General features: G+C 49.4%; 1 protein-coding gene across 1 annotated transcript in view; it reads right to left on the minus strand.

Moving 5' to 3' along the window:
* The window catches only part of LOC137360371 (NACHT, LRR and PYD domains-containing protein 3-like), a 107,688-nt gene that overhangs the window by 84,470 nt on the left and 3,999 nt on the right, over positions 1 to 19,219 (minus strand). Inside the window, exon 2 of the mRNA XM_068025836.1 lies at positions 17,834 to 17,920. Coding sequence (XP_067881937.1) covers positions 17,834 to 17,849 — 16 coding nt within the window. The 5' untranslated portion in view covers positions 17,850 to 17,920. The remainder of the gene's footprint in view (positions 1 to 17,833; positions 17,921 to 19,219) is intronic.

Consider the following 19,219-nt stretch of genomic DNA (forward strand, 5'->3'; position numbering starts at 1 on the left):
ATCCTGCCAGATTTGTATGGGGTTTCACAGTTTATCAGGATCCTGCCAGATGTGTATGGATTTTTTACAGTCTATCAGGATCCTGTCAGGTGTCCATGGGGGTTTCACAGTTTATCAGGATCCTGCCAGGTGTGAATGGGGTTTCACAGTCTCTCAGGATCCCGCCAGATGTGTATGGGGTATCACAGTTTATCAGGATCCTGCCAGGTGTGTATGGGGGTTTCACAGTTTATCAGGATCCTGCCAGGCGTGTATGGGGTTTTCACAGTGTAACAGGATCATGCCAGGTGTGTACAGGATTTTCACAATTTATCAGGATCCTGCCAGGTGTGTATGGGGGTTTCATAGTTTATCAGGATCCTGCCAGGTGTGTATGTGGGTTTCACAGTTTATCAGGATCCTGCCAGGTGTGTATGGGGGTTTCATAGATTATCAGGATCCTGCCAGGTGTGTATGTGGGTTTCACAGTTTATCAGGATCCTGCCAGGTGTGTATGGGGTTTCACAGTTTATCAGGATCCTGCCAGATGTGTATGGATTTTTTACAGTCTATCAGGATCCTGTCAGGTGTCCATGGGGGTTTCACAGTTTATCAGGATCCTGCCAGGTGTGAATGGGGTTTCACAGTCTATCAGGATCCCGCCAGATGTGTATGTGGTTTCACAGTTTATCAGGATCCTGCCAGGTGTGTATGGGGGTTTCACAGTTTATCAGGATCCTGCCAGGTGTGTATGGGGTTTTCACAGTGTAACAGGATCATGCCAGTTGTGTACAGGATTTTCACAATTTATCAGGATCCTGCCAGGTGTGTATGGGGGTTTCATAGTTTATCAGGATCCTGCCAGGTGTGTATGTGGGTTTCACAGTTTATCAGGATCCTGCCAGGTGTGTATGGGTGTTTCACAGTTTATCAGGATCCTGCCTGGTGTGTATGTGGGTTTCACAGTTTATCAGGATCCTGCCAGATGTGTATGGGGGTTTCACAGTGTATCAGGATCCTGACATGTGTGTAGGGGTTTTCACAGTGTATCAGGATCCTGCCAGGTGTGAATAGGGTTTTCACAGTGTATCAGGACACTGCCAGGTGTGTATGGGGGTTGCACAGTGCATCAGGATCCTGCTAGGTGTGTATGGGGTTTATACAGTGGATCAGGAACCTGCCAGGTGTGTATGGGGTTTCACAGTATATCAGGATCCCGCCAGTTGTGAATGGGGTTTCACTGTGTATCAGGATCCTGTCAGGTATGTATGGGGTTTTCACTGTGTATCAGGATCCTGTCAGGTGTCTATGGCGGTTTTACAGTGTATCAGGATCCTGCCTGGTGTGTATGGGGGTTTCACAGTTTATCAGGATCCTGCCAGGTGTTTATGGGGGTTTCATAGATTATCAGGATCCTGCCAGGTGTGGAAGGGGTTTTCACAGTGGATCAGGATCCTGCCAGGTGTGTATGGGGTTTTCACAGTGCATCAGGTTCCTGCCAGGTGTGTATGGGGGTTTCATAGTTTATCAGGATCCTGCCAGGTGTGTATGGGGTTTTCACAGTGTATCACGATCCTGCCAGGTGTGTATGGGATTTTCACAGTGGATCAGGATCCAGCCAGGTGTGTATGGGGGTTTCATAGTTTATCAGGATCCTGCCAGGTGTGTATGGGAGTTTCATAGTGAATCAGGATCCTGCCAGATGTGTATGGGGGTTTCACAGTGTATCACGATCCTGCCAGGTGTGTATGGGATTTTCACAGTGGATCAGGATCCAGCCAGGTGTGTATGGGGGTTTCATAGTTTATCAGGATCCTGCCAGGTGTGTATGGGAGTTTCATAGTGAATCAGGATCCTGCCAGATGTGTATGGGGGTTTCACAGTGTATCAGGATCCTGCCAGGTGTGAATGGGGTTTTCACAGTGTATCAGGACCCTGGCAGGTGTGTATTGGGTTTTCACAGTGCATCAGTATCCTGCCAGGGGTGTATGGGGTTTCAAAGTGTATCAGGATCCCGCCAGATGTGTATGGGGGATTCACTGTGTATCAGGATCCTGCCAGGTGTGTATGGGGTTTTCATAGATTATCAGGATCCTGCCAGATGTGTATGGGGTTTGCACAGTGGATCAGGATCCTGCCAAGTGTGTATGGGGTTTTCAGAGTGCATCAGGATCCTGCCAGGTTTATATGGGGTTATCACAGTGTATCAGGATCCTGCCAGGTGTGTATGGGGTTTTCACAGTGCATCAGGATCCTGCCAGGTGTGTATGGGGGTTTCACAGTTTATCAGGATCCTGCCAGGTGTGTATGGGGTTTTAACAGTGCGTCAGGATCCTGCCAGTTGTGTATGGGGTTTTCACAGTGTATCAGGATCCTGCCAGATGTGTATGGGGATTTCACAGTGGATCAGGATCCTGCCAGGTGTGTATGGGTGTTTCACAGTTTATCAGGATCCTGCCAGGTGTGTATGGGGGTTTCACAGTTTATCAGGATCCTGCCAGGTGTATATGGGCTTTTCACAGTGTATCACGATCCTGCCAGGTGTGTATGGGATTTTCACAGTTTATCAGGATCCTGCCAGGTGTGCATGGGGGTTTCATAGTTTATCAGGATCCTGCCAGGTGTGTTTGGGGGTTTCATAGTGAATCAGGATCCTGCCAGATGTGTATGGGGGTTTCACAGTGTATCAGGATCCTGACAGGTGTGTATGGGGTTTTCACAGTGTATCAGGATCCTGCCAGGTGTGAATGGGGTTTTCACAGTGTTTCAGGACACTGCCAGGTGTGTATGGGGGTTGCACAGTGTATCAGGAACCTGCCAGGTGTGTATGGGGTTTCACAGTATATCAGGATCCCGCCAGTTGTGAATGGGGTTTCACTGTGTATCAGGATCCTGCCAGGTATGTATGGGGTTTTCACTGTGTATCAGGATGCTGACAGGTGTCTATGGCGGTTTCATAGATTATCAGGATCCTGCCAGATGTGTATGGGGTTTTCACAGTGGATCAGGATCCTGCCAAGTGTGTATGGGGTTTTCAGAGTGCATCAGGATCCTGCCAGGTTTATATGGGGTTATCACAGTGTATCAGGATCCTGCCAGGTGTGTATGGGGTTTTCACAGTGCATCAGGATCCTGCCAGGTGTGTATGGGGTTTTCACAGTGCATCAGGATCCTGCCAGGTGTGTATGGGGTTTTCACAGTGTAACAGGATCATGCCTGGTTTGGATGGGGGTTTCACAGTTTATCAGGATCCTGCCAGGTGTGTATGGGGTTTTAACAGTGCATCAGGATCCTGCCAGTTGTGTATGGGGTTTTCACAGTGTATCAGGATCCTGCCAGGTGTGTATGGGGGTATCACGGATTATCAGGATCCTGCCAGGTGTGTATGGGGTTTTCACAGTGTATCAGGATCCTGCCAGGTGTGTATGGGGGATTCATAGTTAATCAGGATCCTGCCAGGTGTGTATGGGGTTTTCACAGTGGATCAGGATCCTGCCAGGTGTGTTTGGGGTTTTCACAGTGTATCAGGATCCTGCCAGATTTGTATGGGGTTTCACAGTTTATCAGGATCCTGCCAGGTGTGAATGGGGCTTCACAGTCTATCAGGATCCCGCCAGATGTGTATGGGGTTTCACAGTTTATCAGGATCCTGCCAGGTGTGAATGGGGTTTCACTGTGTATCAGGATCCTGCCAGGTATGTATGGGGTTTTCACTGTGTATCAGGATCCTTTCAGGTGTCTATGGCGGTTTTACAGTGTATCAGGATCCTGCCTGGTGTGTATGGGGTTTTCACAGTTTATCAGGATCCTGCCAGGTGTTTATGGGGGTTTCATAGATTATCAGGATCCTGCCAGGTGTGGAAGGGGGTTTCACAGTGGATCAGGATCCTGCCAGGTGTGCATGGGGTTTTCACAGTGTATCAGGATCCTGCCAGATGTGTATGGGGTTTCACAGTTTATCAGGATCCTGCCAGGTGTGTATGGGGGTTTCATAGTTTATCAGGATCCTGCCAGGTGTGTCTGGATTTTTCACAGTTTATCAGGATCCTGCCAGGTGTGTATGGGGGTTTCACAGTTTATCAGGATCCTGCCAGGTGTGTATGGGGTTTTCACAGTGTATCACGATCCTGCCAGGTGTGTATGGGATTATCACAGTTTATCAGGATCCTGCCAGGTGTGTATGGGGGTTTCATAGTTTATCAGGATCCTGCGAGGTGTGGATGGGAGTTTCACAGTGGATCAGGATCCTGCCAGGTGTGTATGGGGATTTCATAGTTTATAAGGATCCTGCCAGGTGTGTATGGGGGTTTCACAGTGAATCAGGATCCTGCCAGATGTGTATGGGGGTTTCACAGTGTATCTGGATCCTGCCAGGTGTGTATGGGGTTTTCACAGTGTATCAGGATCCTGCCAGGTGTGAATGGGGTTTTCACAGTGTATCAGGACCCTGCCAGGTGTGTATGGGGTTTTCACAGTGCATCAGTATCCTGCTAGGTGTGTATGGGGTTTCACAGTGTATCAGGATCCCGCCAGATGTGAATGGGGTTTCACTGTGTATCAGGATCCTGCCAGGTATGTATGGGGGTTTTCACAGTGTATCAGGATCCTGTCAGGTGTCTATGGGGTTTTCACAGTGTATCAGGATCCTGCCTGGTATGTATGGGGGATTCACAGTTTATCAGGATCCTGCCAGGTGTGTATGGGGGTTTCATAGATTATCAGGATCCTGCCAGGTGTGTATGGGGTTTTCACAGTGGATCAGGATCCTGCCAGGTGTGCATGGGGTTATCACAGTGTATCAGGATCCTGCCAGGTGTGTATGGGGTTTTCACAGTGCATCAGGATCCTGCCAGGTGTGTATGGGGGTTCACAGTTTATCAGTATCCTGCCAGGAGTGTATGGGGTTTTAACAGTGCATCAGGATCCTGCCAGGTGTGTATGGGGTTTTCACAGTGCATCAGGATCCTGCCAGGTGTCTATGGGGTTTTCACAGTGTATCAGGACCCTGCCTGGTTTGGATGGGGGTTTCACAGTTTATCAGCATCCTGCCAGGTGTGTATGGGGGTTTCATAGTTTATCAGGATCCTGCCAGGTGTGTATGGGGGTTTCACAGTGCATCAGGATCCTGCCAGGTGTGTATGGGGTTTTCACAGTGGATCAGGATCCTGCCAGGTGTGTATGGGGTTATCACAGTGTATCAGGATCCTGCCAGGTGTGTATGGGGTTTTCACAGTGCATCAGGATCCTGCCAGGAGTGTATGGGGTTTTAACAGTGCATCAGGATCCTGCCAGGTGTGTATGGGGTTTTCACAGTGTATCAGGATCCTGCCAGGTGTGAATGGGGTTTTCACAGTGTATCAGGACCCTGCCAGGTGTGTATGGGGTTTTCACAGTGCATCAGTATCCTGCTAGGTTTGTATGGGGTTTCACAGTGTATCAGGATCCCGCCAGATGTGAATGGGGTTTCACTGTGTATCAGGATCCTGCCAGGTATGTATGGGGGTTTTCACAGTGTATCAGGATCCTGTCAGGTGTTTATGGGGTTTTCACAGTGTATCAGGATCCTGCCTGGTATGTATGGGGGATTCACAGTTTATCAGGATCCTGCCAGGTGTGTATGGGGGTTTCATAGATTATCAGGATCCTGCCAGGTGTGTATGGGGTTTTCACAGTGGATCAGGATCCTGCCAAGTGTGTATGGGGTTTTCAGAGTGCATCAGGATCCTGCCAGGTGTGTATGGGGTTATCACAGTGTATCAGGATCCTGCCAGGTGTGTATGGGGTTTTCACAGTGCATCAGGATCCTGCCAGGTGTGTATGGGGGTTCACAGTTTATCAGTATCCTGCCAGGAGTGTATGGGGTTTTAACAGTGCATCAGGATCCTGCCAGGTGTGTATGGGGTTTTCACAGTGCATCAGGATCCTGCCAGGTGTCTATGGGGTTTTCACAGTGTATCAGGACCCTGCCTGGTTTGGATGGGGGTTTCACAGTTTATCAGCATCCTGCCAGGTGTGTATGGGGGTTTCATAGTTTATCAGGATCCTGCCAGGTGTGTATGGGGGTTTCACAGTGCATCAGGATCCTGCCAGGTGTGTATGGGGTTTTCACAGTGGATCAGGATCCTGCCAGGTGTGTATGGGGTTATCACAGTGTATCAGGATCCTGCCAGGTGTGTATGGGGTTTTCACAGTGCATCAGGATCCTGCCAGGAGTGTATGGGGTTTTAACAGTGCATCAGGATCCTGCCAGGTGTGTATGGGGTTTTCACAGTGTATCAGGATCCTGCCAGGTGTGAATGGGGTTTTCACAGTGTATCAGGACCCTGCCAGTTGTGTATGGGGTTTTCACAGTGCATCAGTATCCTGCTAGGTGTGTATGGGGTTTCACAGTGTATCAGGATCCCGCCAGATGTGAATGGGGTTTCACTGTGTATCAGGATCCTGCCAGGTATGTATGGGGGTTTTCACAGTGTATCAGGATCCTGTCAGGTGTCTACGGGGTTTTCACAGTGTATCAGGATCCTGCCTGGTATGTATGGGGGATTCACAGTTTATCAGGATCCTGCCAGGTGTGTATGGGGGTTTCATAGATTATCAGGATCCTGCCAGGTGTGTATGGGGTTTTCACAGTGGATCAGGATCCTGCCAAGTGTGTATGGGGTTTTCAGAGTGCATCAGGATCCTGCCAGGTGTGTATGGGGTTATCACAGTGTATCAGGATCCTGCCAGGTGTGTATGGGGTTTTCACAGTGCATCAGGATCCTGCCAAGTGTGTATGGGGGTTCACAGTTTATCAGTATCCTGCCAGGAGTGTATGGGGTTTTAACAGTGCATCAGGATCCTGCCAGGTGTGTATGGGGTTTTCACAGTGCATCAGGATCCTGCCAGGTGTCTATGGGGTTTTCACAGTGTATCAGGACCCTGCCTGGTTTGGATGGGGGTTTCACAGTTTATCAGCATCCTGCCAGGTGTGTATGGGATTTTCACAATTTATCAGGATCCTGCCAGGTGTGTATGGGGGTTTCATAGTTTATCAGGATCCTGCCAGGTGTGTATGGGGGTTTCACAGTGCATCAGGATCCTGCCAGGTGTGTATGGGGTTTTCACAGTGGATCAGGATCCTGCCAGGTGTGTATGGGGTTATCACAGTGTATCAGGATCCTGCCAGGTGTGTATGGGGTTTTCACAGTGCATCAGGATCCTGCCAGGAGTGTATGGGGTTTTAACAGTGCATCAGGATCCTGCCAGGTGTGTATGGGGTTTTCACAGTGTATCAGGATCCTGCCTGGTTTGGATGGGGGTTTCACAGTTTATCAGCATCCTGCCAGGTGTGTATGGGGGTTTCATAGTTTATCAGGATCCTGCCAGGTGTGTATGGGGGTTTCACAGTGGATCAGGACACTGCCAGGTGTTTTGGGGGTTTTCACAGTGTATCAGGATCCTGCCAGATGTGTATGGGGTTTCACAGTTAATCAGTATCCTGCCAGGTGTGTATGGGGGTTTCACAGTGTATCAGGATCCTGCCAGGTGTGTATGGGGGTTTCACAGTGTATCAGGATCCTGCCTGGTGTCAATGGGGTTTCACAGTCTATCAGGATCCCGCCAGATGTGTATGGGGTTTCACAGTTTATCAGGATACTGCCAGGTGTGTATGGGGGTTTCACAGTTTATCAGGATCCTGCTAGGTGTGTATGGGGTTTTCACAGTGTATCAGGATCCTGCCAGGTGTGTATGGGTGTTTCATAGTTTATCAGGATCCTGCCAGGTGTGTATGGCGGTTTCACAGTTTATCAGGATACTGCCAGGTGTGTATGGGGTTTTCACAGTATATCAGGAATCTGCCAGGTGTGTATGGGATTTTCACAGTTTATCAGGATCCTGCCAGGTGTGTATGGGGGTTTCACAGTTTATCAGGATCCTGCCAGGTGTGTATGTGGGTTTCATAGTTTATCAGGATCCTGCCAGGTGTGTATGGGGTTTTCACAGTGTATCAGGATCCTGCCAGGTGTGTATGGCGGTTTCATAGTTTATCAGGATCCTGCCTGGTGTGTATGGGGGTTTCACAGTTTATCAGGATCCTGCCAGGTGTTTATGCGGGTTTCATAGATTATCAGGATCCTGCCAGGTGTGGAAGGGGTTTTCACAGTGGATCAGGATCCTGTCAGGTGTGAATGGGGTTTTCACAGTGTATCAGGATCTGCCAGGTGTGTATGGCGGTTTCATAGTTTATCAGGATCCTGCCAGGTGTGTATGGGGTTTTCACGGTGGATCAGGATCCTGCCAGGTGTGTATGGGGTTTTCACAGTGTATCAGTATCCTGCCAGATGAGTATGGGGTTTCAAAGTTTATCAGGATCCTGCCAGGTGTGTATGGGGGTTTCATAGTTTATCAGGATCATGCCAGGTATGTATGGGGTTTTCACAGTGTATCAGGATCCTGTCAGGTGTCTATGGGAGTTTCACAGTTCATCAGGATCCTGCCTGGTGTGCATGGGGGTTTCACAGTGTATCAGAATCCTGCCAGGTGTGTATGGGGGTTTCACAGTTTATCACGATCCTGCCAGGTGTGAATGGGGTTTCACAGTCTATCCAGATCCTGCCAGATGTGTATGGGATTTCACAGTTTATCAGAATCCTGCCAGTTGTGTATGGGGGTTTCACAGTTTATCAGGATCCTGCCAGGTGTGTATGGGGTTTTCACAGTGTATCAGGATCCTGCCAGGATTGTATGGGATTTTCACAGTTTCTCAGGATCCTGCCAGGTGTGCATGGGGGTTTCATAGTTTATCAGGATCCTGCCAGGTGTGGATGGGGGTTTCACAGTGGATCAGGATCCTGCCAGGTGTGTATGGGATTTTCACAGTTTATCAGGATCCTGCCAGGTGTGTATGTGGGTTTCACAGTTTATCAGAATCCTGCCAGGTGTGCTTGGGGGTTTCACAGTTTATCAGGATCCTGCCAGGTGTGAGTAGGATGTCACAGTCTATCAGGATCCTGCCAGATGTGTATGGGGTTTCACAGTTTATCAGGATCCTGCCAGTTGTGTTTGGGGGTTTCACAGTTTATCAGGATCCTGCCTGGTGTGTATGGGATTTTCACAGTTTCTCAGGATCCTGCCAGGTGTGCATGGGGGTTTCATAGTTTATCAGGATCCTGCCAGGTGTGGATGGGGGTTTCACAGTGGATCAGGATCCTGCCAGGTGTGTATGGGATTTTCACAGTTTATCAGGATCCTGCCAGGTGTGTATGTGGGTTTCACAGTTTATCAGAATCCTGCCAGGTGTGCTTGGGGGTTTCACAGTTTATCAGGATCCTGCCAGGTGTGAGTAGGATGTCACAGTCTATCAGGATCCTGCCAGATGTGTATGGGGTTTCACAGTTTATCAGGATCCTGCCAGTTGTGTTTGGGGGTTTCACAGTTTATCAGGATCCTTCCAGGTGTGTATGGGGTTTTCACAGTGTATCAGGATCCTGCCAGGTGTGTATGGGATTTTCACAGCTTCTCAGGATCCTGCCAGGTGTGTATGGGGGTTTCATAGTTTATCAGGATCCTGCCAGATGTGTATGGGGTTTTCACAGTGTATCATGACCCTGCCAGGTCTGTATGGGGTTTACACAGTGTAACAGGATCCTGCCAGGTGAGTATGGGGTTTCACAGTGTATCAGGATCCTGCCAAATGTGAACGGGGTTTCACAGTGCATCAGGATCCTGCCAGGTGTGAATGGGGTTTTCACAGTGTATCAGGATCTGCCAGGTGTGTATGGCGGTTTCATAGTTTATCAGGATCCTGCCAGGTGTGTATGGGGTTTTCACGGTGGATCAGGATCCTGCCAGGTGTGTCTGGGGTTTTCACAGTGTATCAGGATCCTGAAAGATGAGTATGGGGTTTCAAATTTTATCAGGATCCTGCCAGGTGTGTATGGGGGTTTCATAGTTTATCAGGATCATGCCAGGTGTGTAAGGGGTTTTTACAGTGTATCAGAATCCTGTCAGGTGTCTATGGGGGTTTCACAGTTTATCAGGATCCTGCCTGGTGTGTATGGGGGTTTCACAGTTTATCAGGATCCTGCCAGGTGTGAATGGGGTTTCACAGTCTATCCAGATCCTGCCAGATGTGTATGAGGGTTTCACAGTTTATCAGAATCCTGCCAGGTGTGTATGGGGGTTTCACAGTTTATCAGGATCCTGCCAGGTGTGAATGGGGTTTCACAGTCTATCCAGATCCTGCCAGATGTGTATGGGGTTTCACAGTTTATCAGAATCCTGCCAGTTGTGTATGGGGGTTTCACAGTTTATCAGGATCCTGCCAGGTGTGTAAGGGGGTTTCACAGTGTATCAGGATCCTGCCAGGTGTGTATGGGATTTTCACAGTTTCTAAGCATCCTGCCAGGTGTGTATGGGGGTTTCATAGTTTATCAGGGTCCTGCCAGGTGTGTATGGGGGTTTCATAGTTTATCAGGATCCTGCCAGGTGTGGATGGGGGTTTCACAGTTTATCAGGATCCTGCCAGGAGTGCATGGGGTTTTCAAAGTGTATCAGGATCCTGCCAGGTGTGTATGGGGTTTTCACAGTGTATCAGGACCCTGCCAGGTGTGTATGGGGTTTACACAGTGTATCAGGATCCTGCCAGGTGTGTCTGGGGTTTTCACAGTGTATCAGGACCCTGCCAGGTGTGTATGGGGTTTTCACAGTGTATCAGGATCCTGCCAGGTGTGTATGGGATTTTCACAGTTTATCAGGATCCTGCCAGGTGTGTATTGGGGTTTCATAGTGAATCAGGGTCCTGCCAGGAGTGTATGGGGTTTTCAAAGTGTATCAGGATCCTGTCAGGTGTGTATGGGGTTTTCACAGTGTATCAGGACCCTGCCAGGTGTGTATGGGGTTTACACAGTGTAACAGGATCCTGCCAGGTGAGTTTGGGGTTTTACAGTGTATCAGGATCCTGCCAAATGTGAACGGGGTTTCACAGTGCATCAGGATCCTGCCAGGTGTGAATGGAGCTTTCACAGTGTATCAGGTTCTGCCAGGTGTGTATGGCGGTTTCACAGTTTATCAGGATCCTGCCAGGTTTGTATGGGGTTTTCACAGTGTATCAGGATTCTGCCAGGTGTGTATGGGATTTTCACAGTTTCTCAGGATCCTGCCAGGTGTGTATGGGGGTTTCATAGTTTATCAGGATCCTGCCAGGTGTGTATGGGATTTTCACAGTTTATCAGGATCCTGCCAGGTGTGTATGGGGGTTTCATAGTTTATCAGGATCCTGCCAGGTGTGGATGGGGGTTTCACAGTGGATCAGGATCCTGCCAGGTGTGGATGGGGGTTTCACAGTTTATCAGGATCCTGCCAGGTGTGTATGGGGGTTTCATAGTGAATCAGGATCCTGCCAGGTGTGTATGGGGTTTTCACAGTGTATCAGGATCCTGCCAGGTGAGTATGGGGTTTCACAGTTTATCAGGATCCTGCCAAATGTGAACGGGGTTTCACAGTGTATCAGGATCCTGCCAGGTGTGTATGGGATTTTCACAGTTTCTAAGCATCCTGCCAGGTGTGTATGGGGGTTTCATAGTTTATCAGGATCCTGCCAGGTGTGGATGGGGGTTTCACAGTTTATCAGGATCCTGCCAGGTGTGTATGGGGGTTTCATAGTTTATCAGGATCCTGCCAGGTGTGGATGGGGGTTTCACAGTTTATCAGGATCCTGCCAGGAGTGTATGGGATTTTCAAAGTGTATCAGGATCCTGCCAGGTGTGTATGGGGTTTTCACAGTGTATCAGGACCCTGCCAGGTGTGTATGGGGTTTACACAGTGTATCAGAATCCTGCCAGGTGTGTCTGGGGTTTTCACAGTGTATCAGGACCCTGCCAGGTGTGTATGGGGTTTTCACAGTGTATCAGGATCCTGCCAGGTGTGTATGGGATTTTCACAGTTTATCAGGATCCTGCCAGGTGTGTATTGGGGTTTCATAGTGAATCAGGGTCCTGCCAGGAGTGTATGGGGTTTTCAAAGTGTATCAGGATCCTGCCAGGTGTGTATGGGGTTTTCACAGTGTATCAGGACCCTGCCAGGTGTGTATGGGGTTTACACAGTGTAACAGGATCCTGCCAGGTGAGTATGGGGTTTTACAGTGTATCAGGATCCTGCCAAATGTGAACGGGGTTTCACAGTGCATCAGGATCCTGCCAGGTGTGAATGGGGCTTTCACAGTGTATCAGGTTCTGCCAGGTGTGTATGGCGGTTTCACAGTTTATCAGGATCCTGCCAGGTTTGTATGGGGTTTTCACAGTGTATCAGGATCCTGCCAGGTGTGTATGGGATTTTCACAGTTTCTCAGGATCCTGCCAGGTGTGTATGGGGGTTTCATAGTTTATCAGGATCCTGCCAGGTGTGTATGGGATTTTCACAGTTTATCACGATCCTGCCAGGTGTGTATAGGGGTTTCATAGTTTATCAGGATCCTGCCAGGTGTGGATGGGGGTTTCACAGTGGATCAGGATCCTGCCAGGTGTGGATGGGGGTTTCACAGTTTATCAGGATCCTGCCAGGTGTGTATGGGGGTTTCATAGTGAATCAGGATCCTGCCAGGTGTGTATGGGGTTTTCACAGTGTATCAGGATCCTGCCAGGTGTGTATGGGGGTTTCATAGTGAATCAGGATCCTGCCAGTTGTGTATGGGGTTTTCACAGTGTATCAGGATCCTGCCAGGTGAGTATGGGGTTTCACAGTTTATCAGGATCCTGCCAAATGTGAACGGGGTTTCACAGTGCATCAGGATCCTGCCAGGTGTGAATAGGGTTTTCACAGCGGATCAGGATCCTGCCAGATGTGTTTGGGGGTTTCACAGTGTATCAGGATCCTGCCAAATGTGAACGGGGTTTCGCAGTGCATCAGGATCCTGCCAGGTGTGAATGGGGATTTCCCAGTGTATCAGGATCCTGCCAGATGTGTATGGGGTTTCCACAGTGTATTAGGATCCTGCCAGATGTGTATGGGGTTTCACAGTGTATCAGGATCCTGCCAGATGTGTATGGGGTTTCCACAGTGTATTAGGAACCGGCCAGGCCTGTATGGGGGTTTCACAGTATAACAGGATCTGCCAGTTGTGTAGGGGGTTTCACAGTGTATCAGGATCTGCCAGGTGTTTGTGGGGTTTTCACAGTGTATCAGGATCCTGCCAGGTGTGTACGGGTTTTCACAGTGTATCAGGATCCTGCCAGGTGTGTATGGGGGTTTCACAGTGTAACAGGATCCAGCAAGGTGTGTATGGGGGTTTCACAGTGTAACAGGATCTGCCAGGTGTGTATGGGGTTTTCATAGTGGATCAGGATCATGCCAGGTGTGTATGGGGTTTTCACAGAGTATCAGGATCCTGCCAGGTGTGTATGGGGTTTTCACAGAGTATCAGGATCTGCCAGGTGTGTATGGGGGTTTCACATTGTATCAGGATCTGCCAGGTTTGTATGGGGGTTTCACAGTGGATCAGGAACCTGTCAGATGTGTCTGGGGTTTTCACAGAGTATCAGGATCTGCCAAGTGTGTATGGGGGTTTCACAGTGGATCAGGATCCTGCCAGGTGTGTATGGGATTTTCACAATGGATCAAGATCCTGCCAGGTGTGTATGGGGTTTTCACAGTGTATCAGGATCCTGCCAGGTGTTTATGGGGATTTCACAGTGGATCAGGATCCTGTCAGGTGTGTTTGGGGTTTTCACAGTGTATCAGGATCCTGCCAGGTGTTTATGGGGTTTTCACAGTGTATCAGGATCCTGCCAGGTGTGTATGGGGTTTTCACAGTGGATCAGGATCTGCCAGGTGTGGATGGGGTATTCACAGTGGATCAGGATCCTGCCAGGTGTGTATGGGGTTTTCACAGTGGATCAGGATCCTGCCAGGTGTATATGGGGTTTTCACAATGTATCAGGATCCTGCCGGTTGTGTACGGGGTGTTCTCAGTGTATCAGGATCCTGCCAGGTGTGTATGGGGTTTCACAGTGCATCAGGATCCTGCCAGGTGTGTGTGGGGTTTTCACAATGTATCAGGATCCTGCCAGGTGTGTATGGGATTTCACAGTGTATCAGGATCCTGCCAGATGTGTATGGGGTTTTCACAGTGTCTCAGGATCCTGCCGGGTGTGTACGGGGTTTCACAGTGCATCAGGATCCTGCCAGGTGTGAATGGGGTTTTCACAGTATATCAGGATCCTTCCAGGTGTGTATGGGGGTTTCCCAGTGTATCAGGATCCTGCCAGATGTGTATGGGGTTTCCACAGTGTATCAGGATCCGGCCAGGCCTGTATGGGGGTTTCACAGTGTAACATAATCTGCCAGTTGTGTCGGTGGTTTCACAGTGGATCAGGATCCTGCCAGGTGTGTATGGGGTTTCACAGTTTATCAGGAACCTGCCAGGTGTGTATGGGGTTTCACAGTTTATCAGGATCCTGCCAGGTGTGTATGGGGCTTTCACAGTGTATCAGGATCCTGCCAGGTGTGTATGGGGTTTCACAGTGTATCAGGATTCTGCCAGGTGTGTATGGGGGTTTCACAGTGGATCAGGATCCTGCCAGGTGTGTATGGGGTTTCACAGTGGATCAGTATCCTGCCGGGTGTGTATGGGGTTTTCACAGTGTATCAGGATCCTGCCAGGTGTGTATGGGGTTTTCACAGTGGATCAGGATCCTGCCAGGTGTGTATGGGTTTTCACAGTGTATCAGGATCCTGCCGGGTGTGTATGGGGTTTTCACAATGGATCAAGATCCTGCCAGGTGTGTATGTGGTTTTCACAGTGTATCAGGATCCTGCCAGGTGTTTATGGGGATTTCACAGTGGATCAGGATCCTGCCAGGTGTGTATGGGGTTTTCACAGTGTATCAGGATCATGCCAGGTGTGTATGGGGTTTTCACAGTGGATCAGGATCTGCCAGGTGTGTATGGGGTTTTCATAGTGGATCAGGATCCTGCCAGGTGTGTACGGGGGTTTCACAGTGGATCAGTATCCTGCCGGGTGTGTATGGGGTTTCACAGTGGATCAGTATCCTGCCGGGTGTGTATGGGGTTTTCACAGTGTATCAGGATCCTGCCAGGTGTGTATGGGGTTTTCACAGTGGATCAGGATCCTGCCAGGTGTGTATGGGGTTTTCACAGTGGATCAGGATCCTGCCAGGTGTGTATGGGGTTTCACAGTGGATCAGTATCCTGCCGGGTATGTATGGGGTTTTCACAGTGGATCAGTATCCTGCCGGGTATGTATGGGGTTTTCACAGTGTATCAGGATCCTGCCAGGTGTGTATGGGGTTTTCACAGTGGATCAGGATCCTGCCAGGTGTGTATGGGGTTTCACAGTGTATCAGGATCCTGCCGGGTGTGTATGGGGTTTTCACAGTGGATCAGGATCCTGCCAGGTGTGTATGGGGTTTTCACAGTGTATCAGGATCATGCCAGGTGTGTATGGGGTTTTCACAGTGGATCAGGATCTGCCAGGTGTGTATGGGGTTTTCACAGTGTATCAGGATCTGCCGGGTGTGTATGGGGGTTTCACAGTGGATCAGGATCCTGCCAGGTGTGTATGGGGTTTCCACAATGTATCAGGATCCTGCCAGGTGTGTATGGGGGTTTCACAGTGGATCAGGATCCTGCCAGGTGTGTATGGGGTTTTCACAGTGTATCAGGATCCTGCCAGGTGTGTATGGGGCTTTCACAGTGTATCCGGATCCTGCCAGGTGTGTATGGGGTTTTCACAGTGGATCAGGATCCTGCCAGGTGTGTACGGGGGTTTCACAGTGGATCAGTATCCTGCCGGGTGTGTATGGGGTTTCACAGTGGATCAGTATCCTGCCGGGTGTGTATGGGGTTTTCGCAGTGTATCAGGATCCTGCCAGGTGTGTATGGGGTTTTCACAGTGGATCAGGATCCTGCCAGGTGTGTATGGGGTTTCACAGTGTAACAGGATCCTGCCAGGTGTGTATGGGGTTTCACAGTGGATCAGTATCCTGCCGGGTGTGTATGGGGTTTTCACAGTGTATCAGGATCCTGCCAGGTGTGTATGGGGTTTTCACAGTGGATCAGGATCCTGCCAGGTGTGTATGGGGTTTCACAGTGTATCAGGATCCTGCCGGGTGTGTATGGGGTTTTCACAATGGATCAGGATCTGCCAGGTGTGTATGGGGTTTTCACAGTGTATCAGGATCCTGCCAGGTGTGTATGGGGTTTTCACAGTGTATCAGGATCCTGCCAGGTGTGAACGGGGGTTTCACAGTGGATCAGGATCCTGCCAGATGTGTATGGGGTTTCCACAATGTATCAGGATCCTGCCAGGTGTGTATGGGGTTTCAGAGTGGATCAGGATCCTGCCAGGTGTGTATGGGGTTTCAGAGTGGATCAGGATCCTGCCTGGTGTGTACGGGGGTTTCACAGTGGATCAGGATCCTGCCAGGTGTGTATGGGGTTTCCACAATGTATCAGGATCCTGCCAGGTGCGTATGGGGGTTTCACAGTGGATCAGGATCTGCCAGGTGTGTATGGGGTTTTCACAGTGGATCAGGATCCTGCCGGGTGTGTATGGGGGTTTCACAATGTATCAGGATCCTGCCAGGTGTGTATGGGGTTTCACAGTGGATCAGGATCTGCCAGGTGTGTATGGGGTTTTCACAGTGTATCAGGATCTGCCGGGTGTGTATGGGGGTTTCACAGTGGATCAGGATCTGCCAGGTGTGTATGGGGTTTTCACAGTGGATCAGGATCCTGCCGGGTGTGTATGGGGGTTTCACAATGTATCAGGATCCTGCCAGGTGTGTATGGGGTTTCACAGTGGATCAGGATCTGCCAGGTGTGTATGGGGTTTTCACAGTGTATCAGGATCCTGCCAGGTGTGTATGGGGTTTTCACAGTGGATCAGGATCCTGCCAGGTGTGTATGGGGTTTCACAGTGTATCAGGATCCTGCCAGGTGTGTATGGGGTTTCCACAATGTATCAGGATCTGCCGGGTGTGAACGGGGGTTTCACAGTGTATCAGGATCTGCCAGGTGTGTATGGGGTTTTCACAGTGGATCAGGATCTGCCAGGTGTGTATGGGGTTTTCACAGTGGATCAGGATCCTGCCAGGTGTGTATGGGGTTTCCACAATGTATCAGGATCCTGCCAGGTGTGTATGGGGTTTCCACAATGTATCAGGATCCTGCCAGGTGTGTATGGGGTTTCCACAATGTATCAGGATCCTGCTAGGTGTGTATGGGGTTTCACAGTGGATCAGGATCCTGCCAGGTGTGTATGGGGTTTCCACAATGTATCAGGATCCTGCCAGGTGTGTATGGGGTTTCACAGTGGATCAGGATCCTGCCAGGTGTGTATGGGGTTTCCACAATGTATCAGGATCCTGCCAGGTGTGTATGGGGTTTCACAGTGGATCTGAACATTGATCTTACTGACTGTTACTTTCATCAACAGCCTCTTCCCTCTGGCACCAGCAACTCAACATCCCATTCAGGGCCTGCTCAGGGCAACAGAGGATATTTTCTGTTCCACCGAATACACAATATCTCACCATGATCTCTCACCTATTCCTGTGCCTCACCTGTTTCTCATCCTGTCCAGCGTTGGGTGGCTTCCTGCTCTTTGCGGTTACACTGTTGCTCAGAAACATATTCTTCACTGAATGACTGTCTCTACCCAGTTTACAGTTCCCAATACCAGATATCCATTGCTCTGTTCTGGTGCTCAGGGGTTCCCTCCAGCTGTGTGATGCCCCTCTTCCTATTAAACCCCTGTACTGTGTGCTCTGCTTGTATGAGCTGAAGATTCTTCAAGGAGCGAAGGACCATTTGTCAGGGCAGAGTTTGTATTTGAAGAGATTTGTGAACTTACCTGTGCTCAATCTCATTCTTGAAGGTGTTCGATCTGCTCCTCCGCTTGGACCTTCGGTGGTGACAGGCGTTCCCAGATCCTGATGTTCTGTAATAAATACAATATTAATAAGAGGGTGGAACGGCAATATTAGAAGGAGACCGTTGCCTTGTTAAATATGGTATCAGTCCTTCGCCCTCCATCAGTACAGCAGCTGTTAGTTCTGAGGCCAAGCCTTTCCCAGGTGTTATGATCAACTCTCCACATCAGAGGCTGCTCAGTGAAATCTAGTGAACCTGCTGATCTCTGGAACCCATTTGCAGACAGGATCCCATTGGCCGAGACTCCGCACTGGGAGCATTCATTGATGAGATTTATTATCATCCGTGAGGTAGAGAATATTCTGCAGGGAAATATGGACCTGGTCATGATAAAGGTTGAGACTGGGGAATAAGTAATGGGAAGAAGGAAATTGCAGAGACTTTGAACAAATACTTTGTATCTGTCTTCACAGTGGAACACACTAAAAGCATCCCCTAATAATAGAAAGCACTTACCTTCCAGGAGAGCACGAGGAGGGAGCCGATAAATACAGCCTGAGGATCGTGGCCTCGAGCACTTACCTTCCGGGAGAGCAGCGGGCCTGCGGGAAGAGCACGGAATGGGGAGCCAATAAATAGAGTCTGAGGATTGCGGCCGAGAGAACTTACCTTCCGGGAGAGCAGCGGAGAGGAGTCCAGGCACATCAGAGTTTGAAAACAAAGTGAGCAGTGACGTTGCAGGAAAGCTGCAAGGTGAGCAACTGCTGTGGGAATAACTCGAACTAGTTGGGTTGGGACAGTACTGTTCAGGTGTGTGTGTGTAAATAACTTAATAATAAGGAACATGTGAGTAGCTGCTTCTTTTTTTGAGTTAGGTTTATTTAACTAGTGAATTGCATTGATTTTTAGTAGGATTTATCAGTTCTCGTAAGGTTTATTAATAATTCTAAGCTGTTATAGTATTAGTAAGGTTTTTTTTTAAGCAATAGTAAAGGGTCAACTTATAAATAAAAGGTATGGCAGGGTTGCTACAACCTCAAGAGTGCACCTCCTGTGCTATGTGGGAGCTCCAGGACGGTTCCCATATCCTGGAGAAACATTTGTGCAGGAAGTGTCGTCAATTGAAGCAGCTTGAGCTCCGGATTTTGGAACTTGAGCAGCAGCTAGCGACACTGCAGTGTATTCATGAGGATGAGATCTACGTGGATCGCACTTTTATAGATGTGGTCACCCCACAGCTAAGAGTTTGCAGGGAGAGAGGGAATGGGTGACCACCAGACAGTCAAAAAGAATCAGGCAGGTAGTGCAGGAAACCCCTGAGTTCATCTCACTCTCCAACAGGTATTCAGTTCTGAAAACTGAGGAA

This window comes from Heterodontus francisci, unplaced genomic scaffold (assembly GCF_036365525.1).
Source record: "Heterodontus francisci isolate sHetFra1 unplaced genomic scaffold, sHetFra1.hap1 HAP1_SCAFFOLD_188, whole genome shotgun sequence".
NCBI lineage: Eukaryota > Metazoa > Chordata > Chondrichthyes > Heterodontiformes > Heterodontidae > Heterodontus > Heterodontus francisci.